The sequence below is a fragment of the Gigantopelta aegis genome, chromosome 9, assembly GCF_016097555.1.
Source record: "Gigantopelta aegis isolate Gae_Host chromosome 9, Gae_host_genome, whole genome shotgun sequence".
Lineage (NCBI taxonomy): Eukaryota > Metazoa > Mollusca > Gastropoda > Neomphalida > Peltospiridae > Gigantopelta > Gigantopelta aegis.
Genome location: NC_054707.1, coordinates 1,994,371 through 2,020,460, shown reverse-complemented (window position 1 = coordinate 2,020,460; position 26,090 = coordinate 1,994,371). Strand labels below are relative to the sequence as shown.

General features: G+C 35.2%; 1 protein-coding gene across 4 annotated transcripts in view; it reads left to right on the top strand.

The window, feature by feature from the left end:
• The window catches only part of LOC121381089 (tyramine receptor 1-like), a 99,138-nt gene that overhangs the window by 69,539 nt on the left and 3,509 nt on the right, over positions 1–26,090 (top strand). For 2 of the 4 annotated variants that reach the window (XM_041510192.1, XM_041510190.1), the window contains 2 exons: positions 11,259–11,292; positions 14,170–14,204. The exons of 1 other annotated variant lie outside the window; for it this stretch is intronic. In XM_041510192.1, the coding sequence (XP_041366126.1) occupies positions 11,259–11,292; positions 14,170–14,188 (53 nt within the window). In that variant the 3' untranslated portion in view covers positions 14,189–14,204. The remainder of the gene's footprint in view (positions 1–11,258; positions 11,293–14,169; positions 14,205–26,090) is intronic. One more of the 4 variants, XM_041510191.1, reaches the window with a different exon arrangement.

The following is a 26,090-nucleotide window of genomic DNA, read 5'->3' as shown; positions in this document are numbered from 1 at the left end:
AATTACAACACAATTGTTGAGTTGACCAAGTCTGTCGTTACAGTTGGTAGTCTGAACCTAGCATTATATAGTTTTGCTAATTATGAATATAGTAAAAATATGTACAAGTAGAACACATAGATTAACAATACATGTACAAGTAGAACACATAGATTAACAATATATGTACAAGTAGAACACACAGATTAACAATATATGTACAAGTAGAACACATAGATTAACAATATATATATACAAGTAGAACACATAGATTAACAGTATATGTACAAGTAGAACACACAGATTAACAATATATGTACAAGTAGAACACATAGATTAACAATATATGTACAAGTAGAACACATAGATTAACAATATATGTACAAGTAGAACACACAGATTAACAATATATGTACAAGTAGAACACATAGATTAACAATATATGTACAAGTAGAACACATAGATTAACAATATATATACAAGTAGAACACATAGATTAACAGTATATGTACAAGTAGAACACATAGATTAACAGTATATGTACAAGTAGAACACACAGATTAACAATATATGTATAAGTAGAACACATAGATTAACAGTATATGTACAAGTAGAACACATAGATTAACAGTATATGTACAAGTAGAACACATACATTAACAGTATATGTACAAGTAGAACACATACATTAACAGTATATTGAAAACGGAGGGTTGAAGGGTGGCAGTTAATGTGTGTCATCTAATAACTTATTTAAATATCTTTTGACTACTATATCATGATTTTTATATTTGTGTACTTACTGTATTATATGGATTATTTTCCTAAAATAATTATGTATTTTATATTTATTATCATATATATATTTATCCTATAACTTACCCATGATATCCATGTCATAAACCCATGTAATAATTTAACATCTAGTTAATTGGTATTTGTTGAGGCAAAGCCTCAACAAATTTCGATTAACATAGACTCGGTTGATATTTTCCATATTAAAAAATACTCGTGACGAATCCTCTATATATTTATCATATAATATCTTACATTTTCAGTGCAATCAAAGTATGTGATATTTTTAAGATCATACTTTAAGAATTTGATAACTTAGCAAATTAGATGTAAATTAATCGAGGTTATGGCACTAGGTTTATTGACATTTAAGCAAACGTAATTGTGTGACACTCCATAATTGACGTATGCATTCATAGTCATCAAATAAAAACATTTCAATGACAATTTGACACTGAAAGCTGTCCAGCGTTCAGAAAACAACAAAATGTTAAGCCCTAGGTTGTTTTGATGTAAGGACATCCAAAATGACGTCATTCAAGTTTGACGTCGTTTCCATTCAAAAATACACCGCATCACATATTCTTACGTCATTTGAATATCTAGTAATGGCGGACTGGAATTAAAGTTGTGTGTACAGTTTACAAAAACACGTTGTATTAAGCTTGAGATTATATGATAAAGAGATTATTACCCTCGTGTATTTCGGTATCGTCAATATCATATATTAGGAATAAAAATAATGTATTATACTCGCATTATACAATTTTTATTCCTAATATATCATACTGATGATACCGAAAAGCACTCTGGTAATAACCTCTCTCTCTCTCTCTCTCTCTCTCTCTCTCTCTGTCTCTGTCTCTGTCTCTGTCTCTGTCTCTGTCTCTCTCTCTCTCTGTCTGTCTGTCTGTCTGTCTGTCTCTCTCTCTCTCTCTCTCTCTCTCTCTCTCTCTCTCTCTCTCTCTCTATATATATATAATTTTTTATTTTTTTATTTTTTTTGTTAGTGGCTTTTTGGTGTTGAGTTATTATTTTGCCATGTTTTTCTTGAACTGCAAATAACATTGTCTACAGTGGTGATACATATGCCACCTGATAGTGATTGGTTGTGTGGTAAGAAACCTCAGTGTAAGATCATTGACCCTAGTTTACGAGATATGTATGTGGTTTTTCTGTTTCACTTAAAATGCATAAGGAAATTCTACAAACACCAGGATGACCAGAAACTCACAGAATTTGTGACAATTAAAAATTTAAGCAACAAGTTGTAAGTAACTAGTGTTTAATTGAACAGTGGAAAGCTCTACTAGCTGAAAATATTGTATACCGATTAATATTAAACACCAGGATGGCCAGAAATTCATAGAATTTGTGAGAACAATTGATAATTTTAGCAAGAAGTTTAAATAGCACTGAGTAATATAGCAAAAGAAAGCTAAAACTATTTTAAACTGTCTAATAAAAACTGGGGTCAGTGCCTGAATGTGATGTTTACAAAGTTGCAGGAATTGATATTATACTGCTTAATAGCAAACACCAGGATGACCAGAAACTCATGGAATTTGCAACAGCAATTGATCATTTAAGCAAGAAGTTGTAGGTAGTACTGAGTAATATAGCAACAGAAAGCTCTTAATAGCTGAACATATTTTATACTGCCTAATAAAAACTGGGGTCAGTGCCTACATGTAATGTTTACAAAGTTGCAGGAAGTGAGTTTTTTTAATGATTTTTTAATGTTTTTTGTTTCTTCTGTTGTTGTTTTTTGTAAGCTAATTATATGCACCTGCACTATCATTGTGAGTGGTAGGTTAAACCTTTCTTCTGTAAGTGTTTCACCCTCCATTACTTACAGGTGTTGAGCTGTGTTATACTAACCTGGCAACTACTGCTGTTATTCAGCAGCCTATGGTTGTCAGTTGAAACAATATTATGATGATGTATCCAGTGTCTGTTTATCTGATTTCTGTCAGTCATCTGATGCAGAATTTGGCCTTTCAAAACAAACAGGTTTCTCATTTCTACTTCTGTTTAGGATTCAGGTTTATCATTTCTGGGCACAATCTCTGATGTCATTAGAAAGTTTTTTTGAGGCAAGTGGACAGGTGGGGTGAGTTTGAGGATGGACAGATTTAGTAACAGAATTTAGTAGGGAAATAAAATTTGTCCGATGTTGATCAATTTGAGGCCAATGAAACTGTTAACTGCCTGGCCAATTTAACAGTTAGATGGTCTGCCAATATAAAATGCATTTATGCTGCGAGGTTAGTCAGTCAAACTGCTAGCTACATGTAGTACAATAGTCAAATAAAAACCAGTAAAACTTCAGTCATTATATACATGTACCATCACAAGAATGCCCTGCATTCAATGTAAATGTACCTGTATATCCTTGTAATCATGAAATTCTGTGTCTCTGACAATAGTAGCATATTTATATAATAACCAAGAATGCCATGCATTCGACGCAAAAAAACGGTGTAATCATGTATCTACCAACAACTGTAATCTAGTTTTATATTGGAAATGGGAAAGCCATGCATTCAACATCTCGTGTATTATAAGTAAATGTGTCTGAATCAAATAAGGTTAGATTTCATATGGTAAACTACAAGAATGCCATGCATTCAACATCTCGTGTATATAGATTTCATACGGTAAACTACAAGAATGCCATGCATTCAACATCTCGTGTATTATAAGTAAATGTCTCTGAATCAAATAAGGTTAGATTTCATATGGTAAACTACAAGAATGCCATGCATTCAACATCTCGTGTATTATAGATTTCATATGGTAAACTACAAGAATGCCATGCATTCAACATCTCGTGTATTATAAGTAAATGTCTCTGAATCAAATAAGGTTAGATTTCATACGGTAAACTACAAGAATGCCCTGCATTCGGCATAGTCTACCTATATAAAACACCCCTGCTGGTTATTTTTCAATTTACCGTACTTCAAAGGAGGGGATATAGCTTTTAAAGGCATTTGAATGAATGCCATCTGCCCATGGCTTGAATATCAGTTTTGAATACCCTCTGTTCCGCTGCCTTGCTTGCCGCGCCTATTCTAAAACTGTGACTTCTGAACTCATCGGATTTGTACCCAGCTGCTAGTAGTGCTTGCTTTAATGTACTGCAGAAGTATCGGTATGAAATGGTTATCCCTCCCGGAAACCTAAAAATGCTACCTGGCACTGGTCCACGCTCTTTGATGTATTGAAACAACGTGATTACAGGACAAAGATTCTCCGATAATTGTGAATTAAGAACCAGTGTGATTGGTGCCTTGTTATAATGTCCCTTCAATGTGTGGAAGCTAATTTCCAATCTGGACGGGTATTTCATGCCTCTCCGGAAGAACTGCAAATTTGACATTTGAAGGATATTTTTGCTATTGCCATTACATGTGATTTCACCGACCCTTAGGAATGCATGGAATGCAAATAAAAACATTCCTTTAAACATGATCTTGTTGTATCTTGAAAGATGATATCTTGATTAATGAGCTGATGCAATATACAGTTCGTTATTGCCGTCTGAAATCTGGCTTCATATTACTTTTTCCTAGTCCAGCAAGCATTTTTCGAATGACAAAAAACTGGGTGGGATTACTAAAACACCCTATCTTGTGCATATATCCTATTGCAGAAAGATATGTTGTAATGGTGGAAGTTGCAAAAGCCGTATCGACCATATGTGCAATAAACAGTGCTAATGATTGTACACTAATGGGCAAGCAACACTCAATCTTCAAGACCTGTTTTACAAATTGGTTAAGTAGGAGGAAAGCTCTACGATATAATTGTTTTGAACTATCAGTCAATGCCGAATCAGTGAAATGTAGCACAGTCCAGTTGTGCCACACTTGTTCCGGAATTAATGCTAGTATACCGTCCATGTAAGGCGCTTCCTGATGAAATTGTGTGACCTGCAAATGATAGAGGTAATCAGCAGCAAGGGTGTTGAGTTTACCTGGAATATGTTTGGCTCTGAATTGCACATTAAATTTTAAAGCAGCCAACACCAATCTTCTAATTAAAATCATAAACACGGCATTGGGTTATGACTGCTTATTTATTATAGCTACCACCGCTGAATTGTCGGAGAAAAAAAGAACAGATTTATTAGCTAGTTGTTGACCCCAGTGTTCCAAAGCCACCACGATAGGAAATAGTTCTTTAATGTTGATATGGTGCCCTATCATATCTTCACCCCATTCACCAAAGAACCACTGACAGTCCAGTATTGCACTAAAACCCAAGTTACTCGCATCTGTATACATGTTTAATTTCTGTGATGATTCCGAAACATTCGGTAAAAACATATTAGTTCCATTGAAATGGTCTATAAATAATGCCCATACCCGTAAGTCCAATTTTGCATCCTTGGTTAACCTGATATGATGATGTGGTTTGAAAACCTTACAGGTTAGATTAATTAACCTATGCAAAAATGGTCTGCCTGGAACTATCACTCTACAGGCAAAATTCAACAAACCTATCAATGACTGTATTTCCTTAAGTGTAGCTTTTTCCTTTCCCAGGAAACGTTACAAAGAACTTTAGATTTTTTCAATTTTCTCCAATGGTAATCTGGCTACCAGGTTTATATATTGTAAATACACATCACCTAAGCCATATACACTAATCACAGTAAAGAAAACAAAAATACAAACATGCACTAATTAAAATGTATATTATTTTGAAACAAGCACTGACACTTATATGTATATCCTTATTGGCGACATTCAAGGAGAACCTGGTTTATTGTAAATAGGGAGGTCTTTTCTGAAATAAATGGGGCACCCGGCATGTTCGGGACCTGCCTGAAATGTAAAAAAAAACAAAAAAAAAAACTGGCTACCATCAAGTTGGTATCCAATTCAATGCCCAAGAAAATGATAGATGTTGTTGGAGCGACAGTTTTTTCCCGTTTAATTGGGATTCCTGTACACTGACACAGGTGTAAGAAATTTTCTAAAGCGGATTGACAATTGATTGTATTGGGTGGACCTATAAACAGAAAATCATCCAACACATGAACCATAGCACTTACCTTAAAATAATTTTCCATTATCCAGTGTAAGGCAGAGCTGAATTTTTCAAACAACTGGCATGATATTGCACACCCCATAGGCAAGCATCTGTCATAATAGTACATACCTGATATTTGCATGCCCAACAGTTCATAATCCTCGTGTTTTATAGGAATTATTCTGAAGGCAGACTCAATGTCTGTTTTAGCTAACAAAACCCCAGATCCAGTATTGTTAATTAAATAGATAGCTGTATCTAATGTCTTATACTGTACAGTTTTATCATAATATGCAATTCCATCATTGATAGAGAATCCAAGTGGATATGAAAGATGATGGATGATTCAATACTCACCTATACTCTATACTTACCAACCCTAATGGGGATATCTGTAAGTTACGAAAAGGTGGTGTGCTAAAAGGACCTGCAATCCTACCAAGTTCTATTTCTTCTTTAATTTTGTTTGCTAACAGTTGGATTTTCAATAGCAGACTTTAACTGTAGTCCGAGTCTAAATGTGCGTGGACCATTATAATTTAAAGAAAAACCTTCCTTAAAACCATCTTTCAAAAATGGTATTGATTCGTATTCGTAACCATGTAAGAATTGACAGAGAATATCAATTTTGACCGGTGTTGTGTGTATTTGCTCAGATGTTTTTGTTAGGAGCACTGTTGTGGGACTGGCTTGAGCTACTTGGGGATATGGTAGACTGTGGGTTATCGGACTTGTTGCATCTACAAAAGGAATGTTGTCCCCCACAGAGCTTACATGCATGCTTGAACCCACAGCCTGATCTATGGCAGACCCCTTTATTTTGGAAGGCATAGCAAAACTTGTGCTGCTTTGAGATACTTTGCCCTGTACCACCCTGTGGGTACTTGTGTGTTGGAGTACTGCCAGATGTCATAGCCTCAAGATACAACTCATTATTTGGTTGATCAAATGGTAGTAGCTCAGGCGAAGCCTGTCGCCACTTACGGAACTTAATGTTGTATGTAATAGCAGTATAATATCCCGCCCTCTTTGCAATTCTTTGCACTATGTTGGCATACTTCATTAGTGAAGCAGTCAACTCAGGCCTGGCCTTGACCAGAATCGTTACGTAAATTTGGAATGCTGAATTCCAAAACTCCATTGTTCGGATGGGAATGGGCTTCGCTTTTGGAATGAGGGAAAAGGTATTCAGCTGAAATGCTACATCGAACTGGTCACAGGGCCTGTTTTGTAGCAGTGACCCAAATTCTATGAATTGATCAGCCTAAATGTTTTGCTTGATCCTAATGTCAACATTAATATCTAATGGATGGGAGATGCTGCTGCTACTGTCATATATTGGTAGTAAATTATCAGTCGATTGACACAGTGCTGAGGTACCTGTCAAGTTGCCTATTGCCTCATGCAAAAATGAGCTACTTTGCTCATTTGCACCCGAAGTTGCCACAATTGGCACATGCTCGTCATCATCTGGCGGAGCTGGACATGTTGCAGTGGCAGCTGGATGTGTTGCGGTAGCATCAGCAGTGTGATGAGTGACAGTGGCAGTGGGACCTGGATTACTTGCATCTGATCTCATCACCAACCCTTCGGCTTTCATCAACCTCACCACTTCTGCCGCAATTGCTGAAACTTGGCTGGTTAGCTCCACAAGAGGTACATGCTAAATCTGTGACACCGACTCTGTAGCCTCATGGGTTGGTGGTGTAACTGATGATGTCATTTCCCTGGTCGCTTGCCTTCGCACACACGGCCGGACTGTAGTGTGTCGGTCTTTTGCTGCTCTGTGTGGTCTTTGTGGTGCCATTACACGCAGAAAAAGTAAAATAAAAACATATATGAAAGCCACAAAGGCCCATGTCATCTAAAATACCTTAATTAATTTTAAACCACAGCTATGAAAGCCACAAAGGCCCACGTGATTTAAAATATCTTAAATTAATTTTAAACCACAACAATGAAAGCCACAAAGGCCCATGTGATTTGAAATATATTAAATTAATTTTAAACTAATTGTAAACCACAACTATGAAAGCCACAAAGGCCCACGTGATCTAAATTACCATAAATTAATTTTAAACCACAACTATGAAAGCCACAAAGGCCCATGTGATCTAAAATATTTAAAACTAATTTTAAACCACAACTATGAAAGCCACAAAGGCCCACGTGATCTAAAATTACTTGAAATTATATTTAAACTCCACTATAAAGGTCAGAAAGGCCCACCTGATCTGTAAAGTAAAATGCCATACATGTACATGTATATCCTTCAAGCACAATTGTAATTTAAAAAAACCCATTTAACATATACTTACTGTGTGTCCGGGATAACTGTGCAATATGATTTAATGACCGCTCCCCGAACACTCGGCACATACTTTGGCAAACCGTGCGATTTGTTTAGGTGAACCCTGTCCCGGCAGTAATCATTTGAAGGGCTGTCTTTGAGACCTCTGTGCTTATGATAAGACACATACATTTTATCACCGAACAAGGATTTCAGTCTTTGATTAATTGCTCTTATCTTGGTGTTGTAGACGGGAGTAGGAAGGTGGCAAGTTTTTTGTCTCGGCAAAAGTTGCATCATGCATACATGGCCAACCAAACATCCAACGCGAAGCCATTCCACTATGGACATGATATCTGTAGCTATCTTGTCAGATGCATTATCCCAACTGTCTGCATCATTTCCGCCCACTTGTAACAAAACCACATGTGGGTTATATGTTGACAAATGTTCACGAAATTGACCTCGATATATATCTTTCACTAGACCACCCCCTTTGCCGACAAATTTCACCGAAACTTCTGAATCTTCCAATCTCATATTTTCCCAATCTGAATTTGTCCTATTCGTGAAGTCACCCAGCCTACGAATGTAACTATGGCCCATGATCGCAACTTTGACAACCATATTTGCTCACTTTTGAACCACAGACAATTGACCGAAGCTTATTAATGTACTATAAACCAGAAAATCACAGAGATTTCTTACCTTCCACTTCGGCGCCAATTCCAACAAGTGCCCATCACATGACTATAAAAGAAACAATCATGCACTGCATGGTCACTTTAATTACTCCTGCCAAATTGCTTACCGCAACGCCAAATAGTCCGCATAAATGCAATTAAATTCCAAGGACTGAGGTTTTAACTATTTACAAAAACTAATAAATAACTAAATAAGTAATAAATACAACTTGTTTTGAAGGGTAGCCAAAAGGTTTAAATTCCAATAACAAAACATAAGTGTTCATGTAGAAAAGATTCTCAGATTGAGTTAAACAAGACTTACTGCCATTCAGAAAATAACTCAGATTGAGTTAAACAAGACTTACTGCCATTCAGAAAATAACTCGGATTGAGTTAAACAAGACTTACTGCCATTCAGAAAATAACTCAGATTGAGTTAAACAAGACTTACTGCCATTCAGAAAATAACTCGGATTGAGTTAAACAAGACTTACTGCCATTCAGAAAATAACTCAGATTGAGTTAAACAAGACTTACTGCCATTCAGAAAATAATGGTCTGGGCCACATTCTACAAAATGATTTTAGTTCTGAGATCACCTTAAGTGTGTAATGTAGTTATGCACTTTAGATTGTCTTAGTGCTAAGACTGCTTCAAGGATCAGGACCCTGGAGATCAGGCAGCATTAACTTCTCTCGCAGATTGGTTGGCCAGGTTGGTTTGAGTGATGTTTGGAAGTTGGTCCCTCCATGGAAGGACTGTAGCTGTATCGGTCATCACGTAGGCATACGGAATCCAAGACCATCTTGTGAGACGTTAATTGGGTAAAGGTTAAGCCCACAGCATCTTCTTAGCAGACGTTTCTCAGGTGTACATGTATGCCTGATATAGATTACTGCACCATCACAAATGATCAAAGATCAATGATTTCGAATAATTCTGAAAATGTTGTGTTGTCATAGCAACTGGTTTATTGTCATGATAGTTTTATTGTTTCTTGGTAGTTATTGGTTGTCTTTTTGTGTGGTTTTTCTTTTTCTTTTCTTTCTTGTTTTTGAAGTTTTATTATTTATTTCAGTATTCAAGTCTAGTAATGTTAAATTTCGAAAGTGCAATAAACATGAAGTGAGAAAAAGTCAAAGGACTTTGAATAATTAAAAACTTTGAATACTTAAAAATATTACTGAGCGTATATTCATGTACTCTGGGTATTTTTGTTAAATGATTTCATTTGATAATTTACAATTACATACATGTATATTCTAGTATTTTTCCTTCAAGAACATTGTGTGTTCATCTGTAGCAGGAAGTGTGATTGTGTGAAAGGATATTGAAGTATATTATTCATGTGTATCATTTCATTATTTCATATATTGATTATTTTGATCATTTACCACTGTTAGAATATAGTGCTGGTATTCATATTTATCATTTCATGATTTTATTTATTGATTATTTTTATCGTTTATACAACTGTTAATATGTACTCACAGAAAAAGGTGCCTATACAAGTATTGCACAAGACATATATTTAACAGTATTGAAAGAAAAATCAAATAATTGCCAATCAATTATTTATAGGTCATTTGTAAATATCAAGGGACAATTTAAACAACTATTGTGTGTTCATATGAGTCACAAATTTCAACAATTTACAAAATTCTCATTCCAGCCAGTGAACCACGACTGGCATATCAAAGGCTATGGTATGTGCTATCTTGTCTGTGGGATGGTGCATAAAAAGATTCCTTGCTATTACTAATGGAAAAATGTAGCAGGTTTCCTCTCTTAAGACTATATTTTAAAATTACCAAATGTTTGACATCCAATAGCCAATGATTAATAAATCAGTGTGCTCTAGTGGTGTCAAAGCAAATTAACCATTTACAAACTATACAGTTGATATAAGACCATTTTATTTGGTGCACGGAAACTTTATTCTATAAGTATATATATATATATATATACAAAGAGTTTAGGTGCAAAATGCGATATATATAAAAAAAATTCATTTTCAGTAAAAGTTATGTTTTTAATTGGTGTATATCGCGTTTTGATAAAAAAAAACATACGGGATTTACCCAATACAACTTCATACAGATCAATCGCATTTTGCAGCAAATCAGAGGGCCTACAATTAGCTCTTACTGACATACAATAATGGCTTTAACTAAAAAACAGAAAGAAAATGGTTTATATTGCGTTTTGCGCCTGAACTCGTCATTTATATATATATATATATATATATATATATATATATATATATATATGTATGTATATATATTTATTTATTTTTCCATCATATATGTGGTGTGTGTTTTTATTGGAAAATGTATGAATAGAGATTAGATTATAGCTGCAGTAACAAGTTTATTAATAGTTTATTATTCCATTTGCTTGTCATATTCGTTTATTGATGTTTTGTTTATTATTGATCCTCAACTTGTTACATTTCTGTGCTGCAGAGAATGCCACCCAACATACGACCGACACTGAAAGGTAAACGTGTCTGCAGAACTGTCTCGCTTACCTAACAAAGTGTGGCTTCTATCACTATTCTGCAAGGTGTTCTTTTGTAACAAATGAGAACAATCCCATAATTCAACACTGCTTATCATTCACAATTGGTAACTTGCTGCAGAGGAACATAATATTAAATGTTGGATACCAATAAAAAGTATTTATTTACTAAATATATGTACAAACAGTATATCAAATATTAATATAAAAATGAATTTAATACTAATATTATTAATTTAAATATGCATGTGCTAATTTAAAAATGGAAAATACAAAGAACACTAGTGTCAAACCTGCTCAAATGGCCACCTTGTATTAAGATACACACCTTCACACAGGGATTAATTTCTCAAAATAGTTACCTACCCAAATAAACATGTACCCAGTACCAAAGAAAAAACATGATATTAAAACATAGAAATCAGTATTCAATACAATATTTACTGACTAAAACATATTAAAACATAGAAATCGGTATTCAATACAATATTTACTGACTAAAACATGAGATTAAAACAGAGAAATCAGCATTCAATACAATATTTACTGACTAAAATATGATATTAAAACATAGAAATCAGTATTCAATATGTATTCAGTATTCAATTCAACTATGAAAACCACAAAGGCCCACGTGATCTAAAATATATTAAATTAATTTTAAACTAATTGTAAACCACAACTATGAAAGCCACAAAGGCCCATGTGATTTAAAATATCTTAAATCAATTTTTAAATCACAAATATCAAAGTCACAAAGGCCCACGTGATCTAAAATTACTTGAAATTATATTTAAACCACACAATGAAAGTCAGAAAGGCCCACGTGATCTGTAGAGTAAAATACCATACATGTACATGTATATCCTTCAAGCACAATTGTAATTTAAAAAAAATTTTTTTTACATATACTTATTGTGTTCTGGGATAACTGTGCAATACGATTTAATGACTGCTCCCAGAACACTCTGCACATACTTTGGCAAACCGTGCGATTTGTTTAGGTGAACCCTGTCCCGGCAGTAATCATTTGAAGGGCTGTCTTTGAGACCTCTGTGCTTATGATAAGACACAAACATTTTATCAGTGATCAAGGATTTCAGTCTTTGATTAATTGCTCTTATCTTGGTGTTGTAGACAGGAGTAGGAAGGTGGCGAGTTTTTTGTCTCGGCAAAAGTTGCATCACGCATACATGGCCAACCAAACACCCAATGCGAAGCCATTCCACTATGGACATAATATCTGTAGCTATCTTGTCAGATGCATTATCCCAACTGTCCACATTATTTCCGCCGACTTGTAATAAAACCACATGTGGGTTATATGTTGACAAATGTTCACGAAATTGACCTCGATATATGTCTTTCACTAGACTACCCCCTTTGCCGACAAATTTCACCGAAACTTCTGAATCTTCCAACCTCATATTTTCCCAATCTGAATTTGTCCTATTCATGAAGTCACCCAGCCTACTAATGTAACTATGGCCCATGATCGCAACTTTGACAACCATATTTGCTCACTTTTGAACCACAGACAATGGACCGAAGCTTATTAATGTACTATAAACCAGAAAATCACAGAGATTTCTTACCTTCCACTTCGGCGCCAATTCCAACAAGTGCCCATCACATGACCATAAAAGAAACAATCATGCGCTGCATGGTCACCTTAATTACTCCTGCCAAATTGCTTACCGCAACGCCAAATAGACCCCTAAATAAACATGTCTTAACCCCCGCATAAATACAATTAAATTTGCAATTAAATTCCAAGGAATTTAATATGAGGTGTTAACTATTTACAAAAATTAACAACAAAATGATTTTAGTTCTGAGATCACCTTAAGTGTGTAATGTAGTTATGCACTTTAGATCGTCTTAGTGCTAAGACTGCTTCAAGGATCAGGACCCTGGAGATCAGGCAGCATTAACTTCTCTCGCAGATTGGTTGGCCAGGTTGGTTAGAGTGATGTTTGGAAGTTGGTCCCTCCATGGAAGGACTAGCTGTATCGGTCATCACGTAGGCATACGGAATCCAAGACCATCTTGTGAGACGTTAATTGGGTAAAGGTTAAGCCCACAGCATCTTCTTAGCAGACGTTTCTCAGGTGTACATGTATGCCTGATATAGATTACTGCACCATCACAAATGATCAAAGATCAATGATTTCGAATAATTCTGAAAATGTTGTGTTGTCATAGCAAATGGTTTATTGTCATGATAGTTTTATTGTTTCTTGGGAGTTATTGGTTGTCTTTTTATGTGGGTTTTCTTTTTCTTTTCTTTCTTGTTTTTGAAGTTTTTTTTATTTATTTCAGTATTCAAGTCTAGTAATGTTAAATTTCAAAAGTGCAATAAACATGAAGTGAGAAAAAGTCAAAGGACTTTGAATAATTAAAAAAATTTAATACTTAAAAATATTAATGAGCCTATATACATGTACTCTGGGTATTTTTGTTATCATTTGATAATTTACAATTACATACATGTATATTCTAATATTTTTCCTTCAAGAACATTGTGTGTTCATCTGTAGCAGGAAGTGTGATTGTGTGAAAAGATATTGAAGTATATTATTCATGTGTATCATTTCATTATTTCATTTATTGATTATTTTGATCATTTACCACTGTTAAAATATAGTGCTGGCATTCATTTTTTTTTGTTTAATTATTATTATTTTTCATCACATATGTGGTATGTGTTTTTATTGAAAAATGTATGAATAGAGATTAGATTATAGCTGCAGTAATAAGTTTTTTAATAGTTTATTATTCCATTTGCTTGTCATATTCGTTTATTGATGTTTTGTTTATTATTGATTCTCAACTTGTTACATTTCTGTGCTGCAGAGAATGCCACCCAATATAAAGACCGACACTGAAAGGTAAACGTGTCTGCAGAACTGTCTCGCTTACCTAACAAAGTGTGGCTTCTATCACTATTCTGCAAGGTGTTCTTTTGTAACAAATGAGAACAATCCCATAATTCAACACGACTTATCGTTCACAATTGGTAACTTGCTGCAGAGGAACATAATATTAAATGTTGGATACCAATAAAAAGTATTTATTTACTAAATATATGTACAAACAGTATATCAAATATTAATATAAAAATGAATTTAATACTAATATTATTAATTTAAATATGCATGTGCTAATTTAAAAATGGAAAATACAAAGAACACTAGTGTCAAACCTGCTCAAATGGCCACCTTGTATTAAGATACACACCTTCACATAGGGATTAATTTCACAAAATAGTTACCTACTCAAATAAACATGTACCCAGTACCAAAGAAAAAACATGATATTAAAACATAGAAATCAGTTTTGTTTTGAAGGTTTACTGACTAAAACATGAAATTAAAACATAGAAATCAGTATTGAGATTAAAACATAGAAATCGGTATTGTTTTGAAGGTTTACTGACTGAAACATGAGATTAAAACATAGAAATCCATTTTGCTTTGAAGGTTTACTGACTAAAACATGAGATTAAAACATAGAAATCCATTTTGTTTTGAAGGTTTACTGACTAAAACATGAGATTAAAACATAAAATCAGTTTTGTTTTGAAGGTTTACTGACTAAAACATGAGATTAAAACATAAAATCAGTTTTGTTTTGAAGCTTTACTGACTGAAACATGAGATTAAAACATAGAAATCAGTATTGTTTTGAACATTTACTGACAATAAAACATCAGTTAAAAAACTAAAAATCAAGATAGTTTTGAAAGTTTACCGACTTTAAAACGTGAAATGGATTTTTGTAAAAAAAACATTTGTTATGAAGGTTTTACGGACTATAAAACATTCATGATAGAGAGGTAAAACACTTTTTGTGTAATCTATTTTTAACACAACTCTGTGGTTTGCGTGATCATACAGATGACATTTTGTCTCCTTTCTAGCACCTGTCAAAAGCAAGGCATTAAAATGCCATTATGTTCCTTAATGCTTTCACAGCATTTTTCCTTGTAAGCAGATTAAATGGATATTTTTGAAACAATTTTTAAATTGACCTTTTAAGCTTAACACTTATAAACCCACAGACCTGAAACATTTCCATTACTAGACGTTTCTGTTGGATGACACCATTCCCCATAGCTTTGTAAAACCTATTAAAGTGTCTTACCGGTATTTAAAATGTTACAAGATTACCGCTAGACGTTGGGTATTCTGAAATAATCTATAGTATACCACACTACACGGAAGATGAAATTAGCAATAATTGATATAGTTTACCATTGGGGAAAGTTACACATATGTTTTTTTAAATGATTATAATTACAAGCTTAAATGTAAGTGTATAACATATGTATATCTTTGTGTATATATAAATAATGTGTATTCATTTATGTTTACTGCTTTAAATTAATTTGTTAAAAATTGACATCCAATAGCAAATGTTTAATAAATCATTGTATTAAACAAAACATTTTAAAAGCTGCTTTAACCCATTTTTAACACACTGATATAATAAATCCCCTTTAGTTAAACTTATTTTCTGTTTAGATTGTTAAATTAATTAGACACATTTTCAACAGACTAAATTAATGAATTCCTTTTTATTAAACTTGTTTTCTGTTTAGTTTGTTAAATTAATTAGACTTATTTTCAACACACTAAATTAATGAATTCCTTTTTATTAAACTTGTTTTCTGTTTAGTTTGTTAAATTAATTAGACTTATTTTCAATACACTAAATTAATGAATTCCTTTTTATTAAACTTGTTTTCTGTTTAGTTTGTTAAATTAATTAGACACATTTTCAACAGACTAAATTAATGAATTCCTTTTTATTAAACTTGTTTTCTGTTTAGTTTGTTAAATTAATTAGACTTATTTTCAACACACTAAATTAATGAATTCCTTTTTATTAAACTTGTTTTCTGTTTAGTTTGTTAAATTAATTAGACTTATTTTCAATACACTAAATTAATGAATTCCTTTTTATTAAACTTGTTTTCTGTTTAGTTTGTTAAATTAATTAGACACATTTTCAACAGACTAAATTAATGAAATCCTTGTTACTAAACTTGTTTTCTTTTTAGTTTGTTAAATTAATTAGATCCATTTTCAACGCACTAAATTAATGAATCCCTTATTATTAAACTTGTTTTCTTTTAACTTTGTTCAATGTTTAGTTACACTTTGTTCAATGTTTAGTTACACTTTGTTTTGTATGCGGACAATGATTAAATTTCTCATTGCTGATTTTATTTTTATATTTTTTTTAATTAACTTGTATTCACCTTTGGTTTAAACATGCATGAATAGTAAAATACATTTTACCTTTTGATTGGATATGTTTTGCTTAAATTATTTTTAGCAAAGTAATTATTGTCTTTTTCATTTGGTAATACACATGTATAAATATTTTTATTTTTTATTTTAAGCAAAATATTTATTGCCTTTTTATTTGGATATGTTTGCTTGAACTGGTTTTGGACTTAATATAATGTTTGATGGAAAGGTGATTCTTGCATGATCTATTTAGTATAGTATGTAATGTATGATTGGTGGCAATTGTGTCTGTTTAATATACTATGTAATGTTGACTGGTGACAGTTGTATCTAATATGACATGTAATATTTGTCACAATTAGCAGTGATTGTACATAGGGAGTGGGACGTAGTCCATTTGTAATGCAGCTCACCTCAAGCTAGGATCGATCCCATTGATGGGCCCATTGGGCTATTTTTTGTTCCAGCTATCTAGTGGTGTCATTAAACAAAATAAACTACCTTTTCTGTCAGTGTTTCAACAGTAAGGTAGCATATTTTGTTAATGTATGTAATGTTCGATTGGTGGTGATTCTATTTATTTTTGTTAGTCAACAATCCATAACATACTGCAAATGACCTGTATCATATTGGCCTGGTTATTGGTCCTCCTCATTTGTATTGGCCCCAGGCTGGCTGTAATTGCCCCAGGCTGGCTGTAATTGCCCCAGGCTGGCTGTAATTGCCCCAGGCGACATATTTAATAACATTATTATGATAATAGTATGCAGTGTTTGATTGGTGGTGATTGAATGGCTGTGATTAATTCTTACTCTTCTTTTTTTAACACCTTTCTACTTTTAAACTCTATTTTTACTTTTTCACGTTTTATTAGGTAATAAAAAAGCTATTTATATACATACAGTGTATGCTTCGGAAAGGTTATGAATGCATGATGTTACGCAGATATTGGTAATGATGGTTTTTAAAAAATTGAGAAAAGAGATACTTGTACAGAAAAGATAAACAGTATTGATATAATATATTATGATGTCATCAGAATTTGATTTTGCTGTAAAGTATTTGACATTATGTCAAGTTGGGATGTAGTAGTCCAGTGGTAGTGCACTCGCCAGAGATAGGTCACAGAATTGATCACCATGATGGACCCATTCCCAGTCTGGAGCTCCATGTGGTAAGACGTGTTTGTTTCGCTTGTGCACACTGCACATGCTTTCGTGTGCTCGTCTTGGGGGTCCTTCATTTCATTGTATCTGTAGAGTGCTTGAATGAGATGCTTGGCTTGTAGGATCAAATCTCCTCAGCAGACCTGTTGGGGTTTTCCAGGTACATCACAGGTCATGGTGTGTACTGTCCTGACTGGGAAAGTGCATATAAAAGATATCTTTTTTCTCTTTCTCTCTCTCTTGACCATGTGCCAAAATAGCACTATGTTAGGAACCAAATAATTGTACACTGTAGTTCATAATGTGTTTTTTCTCATTATATCAGTAATAAATAAAACTATTACTTTTGATTTAAGTTATAGCATAAACTTATTACTTGGTTTTAACGTACATAGCACAGCCTTTGCTATACCAGTTATGGGCACTGGTTGGGATGGGGGGAAAAAATCCAGTCAGAGAGTTGGTCCACTGAGAGGATTCGATCCTATGACCAAAGGAACTCAGCTGAACATTAAAACAGAAATCAGGAAACAAGAATATAGGGTCTTCTCTAAATCTTTTAAACTATTTTTCTGGGAGGCATCCATTATCCTATGTACTGCTCCTGAACTATCTGAAAATGCCTTCTTTAAAACTTCCATCAGTTTGACCAATTTGTGGCTCCCTGTTAACTTCACTTAACTGAACACAGGAGATGTAGATTACACGATGAAAAGAATTTCATGTCTACTGAGTTTTGTGTTTTATACAAACATCAGACGCAAAATGTGCTGCTTTATTGCAGTGTCACTGGAATCAGTGGACTCGATTATTCATTTGCAATGCACCAGCAACAAAATCTTAAGATTGTAAACCGTGTGTGTAATTTACAACAGACAGCGAATAATGAAAGGAAGTATGTCTTGGGAAGATGTATTAGAAATGAAGTATTGTATGGTTATCTATAAAATGGTGCCATCTGCTTAGTTTATGAGGCTTTGGGTAAATGTTATGAAGACTGAAGCTATTTCTGTTAAAGATGTGGGGATCAAATTCTTCTGGCTATGTTATGTTATTCATCAAAGTAACACATCAAACACAGGCCAAGTAAAACAAAAATAGTTGGTGATCATTGAATTTTTCGCCAAATTGGGGGAGAGGGAGCTTTTTTTGTTTGTTTGAAGTTGAATATTAAGAACTAGGCAAGGATGTTGAAAGATAGAAAACTTTAATACCAGTACTCAAATAGAAAACTTTAATACCAGTACTCAAATAGAAAACTTTAATACCAGTACTCAAATAGAAAACTTTAATACCAGTACTCAAATAGAAAACTTTAATACCAGTACTCAAATAGAAAACTTTAATACCAGTACTCAAATAGAAAACTTTAATACCAGTACTCAAATAGAAAACCTTTAAACATGCGTTTTTATTTTCAGTATCAACACAAGTGGTTTTGGTTTTGGCATATCGGAGAATCCTATAAAAAAAAGTGGGGGTGTGGGTAACTGGTACCTTTTTAATACGGTGGGTGAAAATCAGAACCAAGTAATATTTTATTGTGGCCTAATTATGCTTAAATATATAATGTGTTTATTACTACAAAGTAGACTGTTGATGGAAACAAAATATTTTTAGCTCATCAGTGAAGCTTTTCTGATCCAATTTGTCTTGTCCAGCATTCTGTCATCCATCCATCAACTTTTCCTTTGAAGTTTATCTCCTAAAGTTTTGATTGGATCAGTGTGAAACTTGGTACAGCTTACCACTTCACTGGGGCAGTTTCTAGGTTGAAGTCAATTTTGTATAATCTATTTTAAATTTTGTATTGTTTCTTAAGAAAATGGGAAACAAAATATATATAAAAGGCAACCTTTTGATGTTTATTATGTCTTTTGTTATAATTATAGAGTATTAAGTCATTATATTATAAATAGTTTCAGATTTTCATTCCAAAAATGTTCATGAATTAATGTAATAATTTAAAAAAAAAAAAAAATGGTGGTGTATAATTTTCATTAAAATTGTCTTAGTGGCCACCTGAATGTGATTAGTATTGGAAATGACACTTACACATGGTACTATATCAGTGTCAGGTATTAACTGTCACTTGAAATGGGATTAATCAACCTGTCATTGGTGCTAATGGAGATAAGCCATGTTTTCCTTTATTGACTAAGTAGAGTACGGAGAGGAAAAGTAGGACGAAGCGGACTAGGGTAGGGTGCATGTTTTCAAAATAATGAGTAAAGAGATTTCTAATCAATAATAAAAACATTTTTAAAATGTTATTTTGCAGAAGAAGGGGGTGGGGGTGGGGGTGGAGAGGGCAGATTGGTGTCTCAGTATTAGCATGATGTACATGATGTATATACCAGTCTGATAAATAGGTTAAAATACGACTAGAACTCTTAACTATGAGAGGCACGATCTAACTCAGTTGGTAGAGCACTCATGTTAGGGTCACAGGATCGAATCCACCTAGTGGACTCAATCTTTGATTGTTGTCCCCCCCTCCCCATTCTCACCAATGCCCCACAAATAGTATATGTCAAATAGTGTGGTATGTGCTATCTTGTCTATGTGATGGTGCATATAAAAAATCCCTTGCTGCTAATAGAAAATTGTAGCCCTTGAAGTGACGACAGCGGGTTTTCTCCCTCAATATATGAAATGCAGTGGTGTGTGCTATCCTGTCTGTGGGATGGTGCATATAAAAGGTCTCTTGCTGCTAAAATGTAGCGGGTTTCCTCTATAAGACTATATGTCAAAATTACAAAAATGGTTGACATCTAATAGCTGATGATTAACAAATCAATGTGCTTTAGTGGTGTCATTAAACAAAACAAACTGTACTCTACAGACTGAGCTAGATTCCGCCCAGTGTTAAATAATACCAAGTAGCATTGTTTGTGACTAGTACTCCTCCATGCAATGATCTATTTAGACTGAGTTTACATATATGTATTTTCATTTCAAAAACCAAAAACCGGCAACATCGGACTACCATTTTAATCGTTTTATATTGTAAAACTGAGTATTCCAATTAAACAGGAGAGCATCTCTTATGAAGGGTTATGCAAAGAAATACAACTTTAAAAACAAACCAAAATTCATGATTTAATGACAATTAATATTTTTCTTGCCTCAGTCTTTAGAAACATTTTCTTCTTATAGCTATTAAAAATAATCACTTTTTAAATCGGAATTAAAACCATTTATCTTCACTTATAACTCAATCTCGGCTATATATCAAGTCTCTAATTTCAAGCGTTAAAAAAAATAATGTTTTTATTAACTCATTTGTACATGAACACATGAAAAATGGCCTACAAATATTAACATGTGGGGGTGGGGGGGGGGGGGGGGGGTTCAGCAGTAATTGGTACTAGGAATAATTGGCACAACTATCACAACCCAACCATGTGATTATTAATGGAAAAGCTAGCCCAGTGCAGTTTATTGGATGATTACCATTTGTGACACCCAACAGCCGATGTGTATTTTTGTGCTGGGGTGTCGTTAAACATTCATCATTTTATCATTTATTCGATGTACTTCTACCTTGCAACCACTAATATACTGAACCCCAAAAAGAAATACGACATCCAAAATCATAATGGAATTGTGTGCAATTGTGGAGTTCTAATTAAAAAAAATATATTAACTATCAATTCACAAAATTTACAAATTACTCAGCTTAGTGAATTTAAAGTAATCAATTTAAAGCAATGATGATGTTTGTGCTGTAATTAATAATATTATTTTTAAATTTGATATAGGTTATAATTTACATAGATTAAATAATTCTTGGGTTTCTTTTGCTGGTCTGTGTATACTGGCAAGATAATACGATAACTGGATAAATTTCTATATTTTCATAGATTAAATAATTCTTGGGTTTCTTTTGCTGGTCTGTATACTGGCAAGATAATACGATAACTGGATAAATAATTCTTGGGTTTCTTTTGCTGGTCTTGTGTATACTGGCAAGATAATACGATAACTGGATAAATAATTCTTGGGTTTCTTTTGCTGGTCTGTGTATACTGGCAAGATAATACGATAACTGGATAAATAATTCTTGGGTTTCTTTTGCTGGTCTGTGTATACTGGCAAGATAATATGATAACTGGATAAATAATTCTTGGGTTTCTTTTGCTGGTCTTGTGTATACTGGCAAGATAATACGATAACTGGATAAATAATTCTTGGGTTTCTTTTGCTGGTCTGTGTATACTGGCAAGATAATACGATAACTATACTGGCAAGATAATACGATAACTATACTGGCAAGATAATACGATAACTGGATAAATTTCTAGATTTTCATTTCATTTCAACTTATTTCCATGCTTATATCCAATTAAGGTTCAAGCACGCTGTCCTGGACTCACATACCTGAGCCATCTGGGCTGTCTGTCCAAGACAGACGATTGTTAGTTGTTAGTGAGAGAGAAGAAGGTGTAGTGGTCTTCACCTACCAACTGAATCATTAAAACTCACTCTGGATGGGAGCCGGTACCGGGCTGCGAACCCTGTACCTACCAGCCTTATGATCAATGGTTTAACCACACCACCACTGAATCATTAAAACTCACTCTGGATGGGAGCCGGTACCGGGCTGCGAACCCTGTACCTACCAGCCTTATGATCAATGGTTTAACCACACCACCACCGAGTCATTAAAACTCACTCTGGATGGGAGCCGGTACCGGGCTGCGAACCCTGTACCTACCAGCCTTATGATCAATGGCTTAACCACGACACCACTGAATCATTAAAACTCACTCTGGATGGGAGCCGGTACCGGGCTGCGAACCCTGTACCTACCAGCCTTATGATCAATGGCTTAACCACGACACCACTGAATCATTAAAACTCACTCTGGATGGGAGCCGGTACCGGGCTGCGAACCCTGTACCTACCAGCCTTATGATCAATGGCTTAACCACGACACCACTGAATCATTAAAACTCACTCTGGATGGGAGCCGGTACCGGGCTGCGAACCCTGTACCTACCAGCCTTATGATCAATGGTTTAACCACACCACCACCGAGTCATTAAAACTCACTCTGGATGGGAGCCGGTACCGGGCTGCGAACCCTGTACCTACCAGCCTTATGATCAATGGCTTAACCACGACACCACTGAATCATTAAAACTCACTCTGGAAGGGAGCCGGTACCGGGCTGCGAACCCTGTACCTACCAGCCTTATGATCAATGGTTTAACCACACCACCACCGAGTCATTAAAACTCACTCTGGATGGGAGCCGGTACCGGGCTGCGAACCCTGTACCTACCAGCCTTATGATCAATGGTTTAACCACACCACCACTGAATCATTAAAACTCACTCTGGATGGGAGCCGGTACCGGGCTGCGAACCCTGTACCTACCAGCCTTATGATCAATGGTTTAACCACACCACCACTGAATCATTAAAACTCACTCTGGATGGGAGCCGGTACCGGGCTGCGAACCCTGTACCTACCAGCCTTATGATCAATGGTTTAACCACACCACCACTGAATCATTAAAACTCACTCTGGATGGGAGCCGGTACCGGGCTGCGAACCCTGTACCTACCAGCCTTATGATCAATGGTTTAACCACACCACCACCGAGTCATTAAAACTCACTCTGGATGGGAGCCGTTACCGGGCTGCGAACCCTGTACCTACCAGCCTTATGATCAATGGTTTAACCACACCACCACCGAGTCATTAAAACTCACTCTGGATGGGAGCCGTTACCGGGCTGCGAACCCTGTACCTACCAGCCTTATGATCAATGGTTTAACCACACCACCACCGAGTCATTAAAACTCACTCTGGATGGGAGCCGGTACCGGGCTGCGAACCCTGTACCTACCAGCCTTATGATCAATGGTTTAACCACACCACCACCGAGTCATTAAAACTCACTCTGGATGGGAGCCGTTACCGGGCTGCGAACCCTGTACCTACCAGCCTTATGATCAATGGTTTAACTACACCACCACCGAGTCATTAAAACTCACTCTGGATGGGAGCCGTTACCGGGCTGCGAACCCTGTACCTACCAGCCTTATGATCAATGGTTTAACCACACCACCACCGAGTCATTAAAACTCACTCTGGATGGGAGCCGTTACCGGGCTGCGAACCCTGTACCTACCAGCCTTATGATCAATGGTTTAACCACACCACCACCGAGTCATTAAAACTCACTCTGGATGGGAGCCGTTACTGGGCTGCGAACCCTGTACCTACCAGCCTTATGATCAATGGTTTAACCACACCACCACCGAGTCATTAAAACTCACTCTGGATGGGAGCCGGTACCGGGCTGCGAACCCTGTACCTACCAGCCTTATGATCAATGGTTTAACCACACCACCACCGAGTCATTAAAACTCACTCTGGATGGGAGCCGGTACCGGGCTGCGAACCCTGTACCTACCAGCCTTATGATCAATGGCTTAACCACGACACCACAGAGTCATTAAAACTCACTCTGGATGGGAGCCGGTACCGGGCTGCGAACCCTGTACCTACCAGCCTTATGATCAATGGCTTAACCACGACACCACAGAGTCATTAAAACTCACTCTGGATGGGAGCTGGTACCGGGCTGCGAACCCTGTACCTACCAGCCTTATGATGGATGGCTTAACCACACCACCACCGAGTCAGTGACCAAAGATGTAGCTATTTGGGATGGATCTACCGTAGTAATGATCAGCAAAGAAATGTTGACCCCTTGACCCTACAATGTATAGCTAAATAATGTGATTTTAAAATATAGTAATAATAACGAAGTTAAGATATAAGTATTATAAAATATCTATATTTTTTAATAAGAACTACATTTATATTTTGTTTTGGGGTATAGATCATCTATGCAACAAGGTTCTAGGCTAAAAGAGAAAACATGTGAACTACTCTGTCAAATGGTAATGTTGTGTTTTTCGTACTGTATCCAACTGCAGGATAATGAATGACAATGCCAGGAGGCACATTTGCCATTTGCACCTTCGTAGGATAAACCCGATATCTTAAGACAGTAATCAGTTTTTCTCTATTATCAATGTTCTGTCTTGTACAATATATGCAGAGAACATGCCACTAATGGAGTTAATCTACATATGATTACTGGCTTGGAATGTTTTCTTTTCATCACATTGGTGTGTTTTTCATCCCTCACATTTCCAGCTGGCATTAGGAACAGGAAACTACATGTATGAAACAGGCAAATCGAAGATATTATAAGCCAATTTATCTAGAATGCAGTTGATATGGGAGTCGATGGGTGTAATCTCCATCCCAGCCAAAGGGTACAAGTGTTTCCAGGGACAGAGGATCACTCTATTTTATCAGAGATGAAACCACCTGAATTTTAGTGCTATTTCAAACTTCCTGGTGTTGATATTTAATGAACTTTGATTAAAAAGCTTGCATTAACACACTCCATTTCTAATTTTCCCAGTCTCTCCCCCCCCCCCATGTCTTAACGTAACAAATTTAAGTTAATCTAATTTGTCTAGTTTGATTTATTCTTGTCATTTTAAATACATTTTCAATGCTTATGTTCCATAAAGGCTTTAAAGCTACATTTCCATATGTACATTTTCTGTGAATTATTGAAATAATGTTTCTACCATGTCTGTTTTTCCATGCTATCCGCAAACAGTGCGTGATCTGTGTACATGAATATAGAATCACTTTTCAAGCAAGTTTTCATGGATACACTGATCACGGAAGCATGGAATTCCACAAGAAACGATGTCATATGTAAGAAAGCATCATCATCAGTATGGGCGAGAAGCCGAAACTGACCCATGTTCTTATCTTGTCCTTTTGAAATTTAATTTCTGTCATTATGTCATCAAGGATGGTTATACACGCATGGGTGTGGACATGAGCTAAATGGACACAGATTCGCAGTTCCACGCAATACTTACACAAAAACTGAGGTTCAAGCATGTTGTCCTGAAAAAACAATACTCACTGTAACAGATCATCTTATTTCAAAGAGCTGGATCGGTCACATCAGCATTAAGTAGACCATTATATTACTTAGGTTAAAGATAGTTTTCATGATTGATCTAGTGCATGCTGTATGAATTACAAATGATTTGTGAAGTTTAAATTAATCTGTAGATCTGTTATTTTGCACCTTGGACACCAAACTAGATATTGTCAGTTCAGTACAGGCATTCTTGATATACATGTATTATGAGCATGTATTTGTGCTGTGGTGTAAACTTTACAGTTCTTATTTGTGAGTATAGTTTGTCCACAGTTATCAAGTATCCACTGTGGGTTTGCATGTTTGTGAAACGTCATTCATAGTGGATTGATTCATTCTGTAGATAGTGTAATC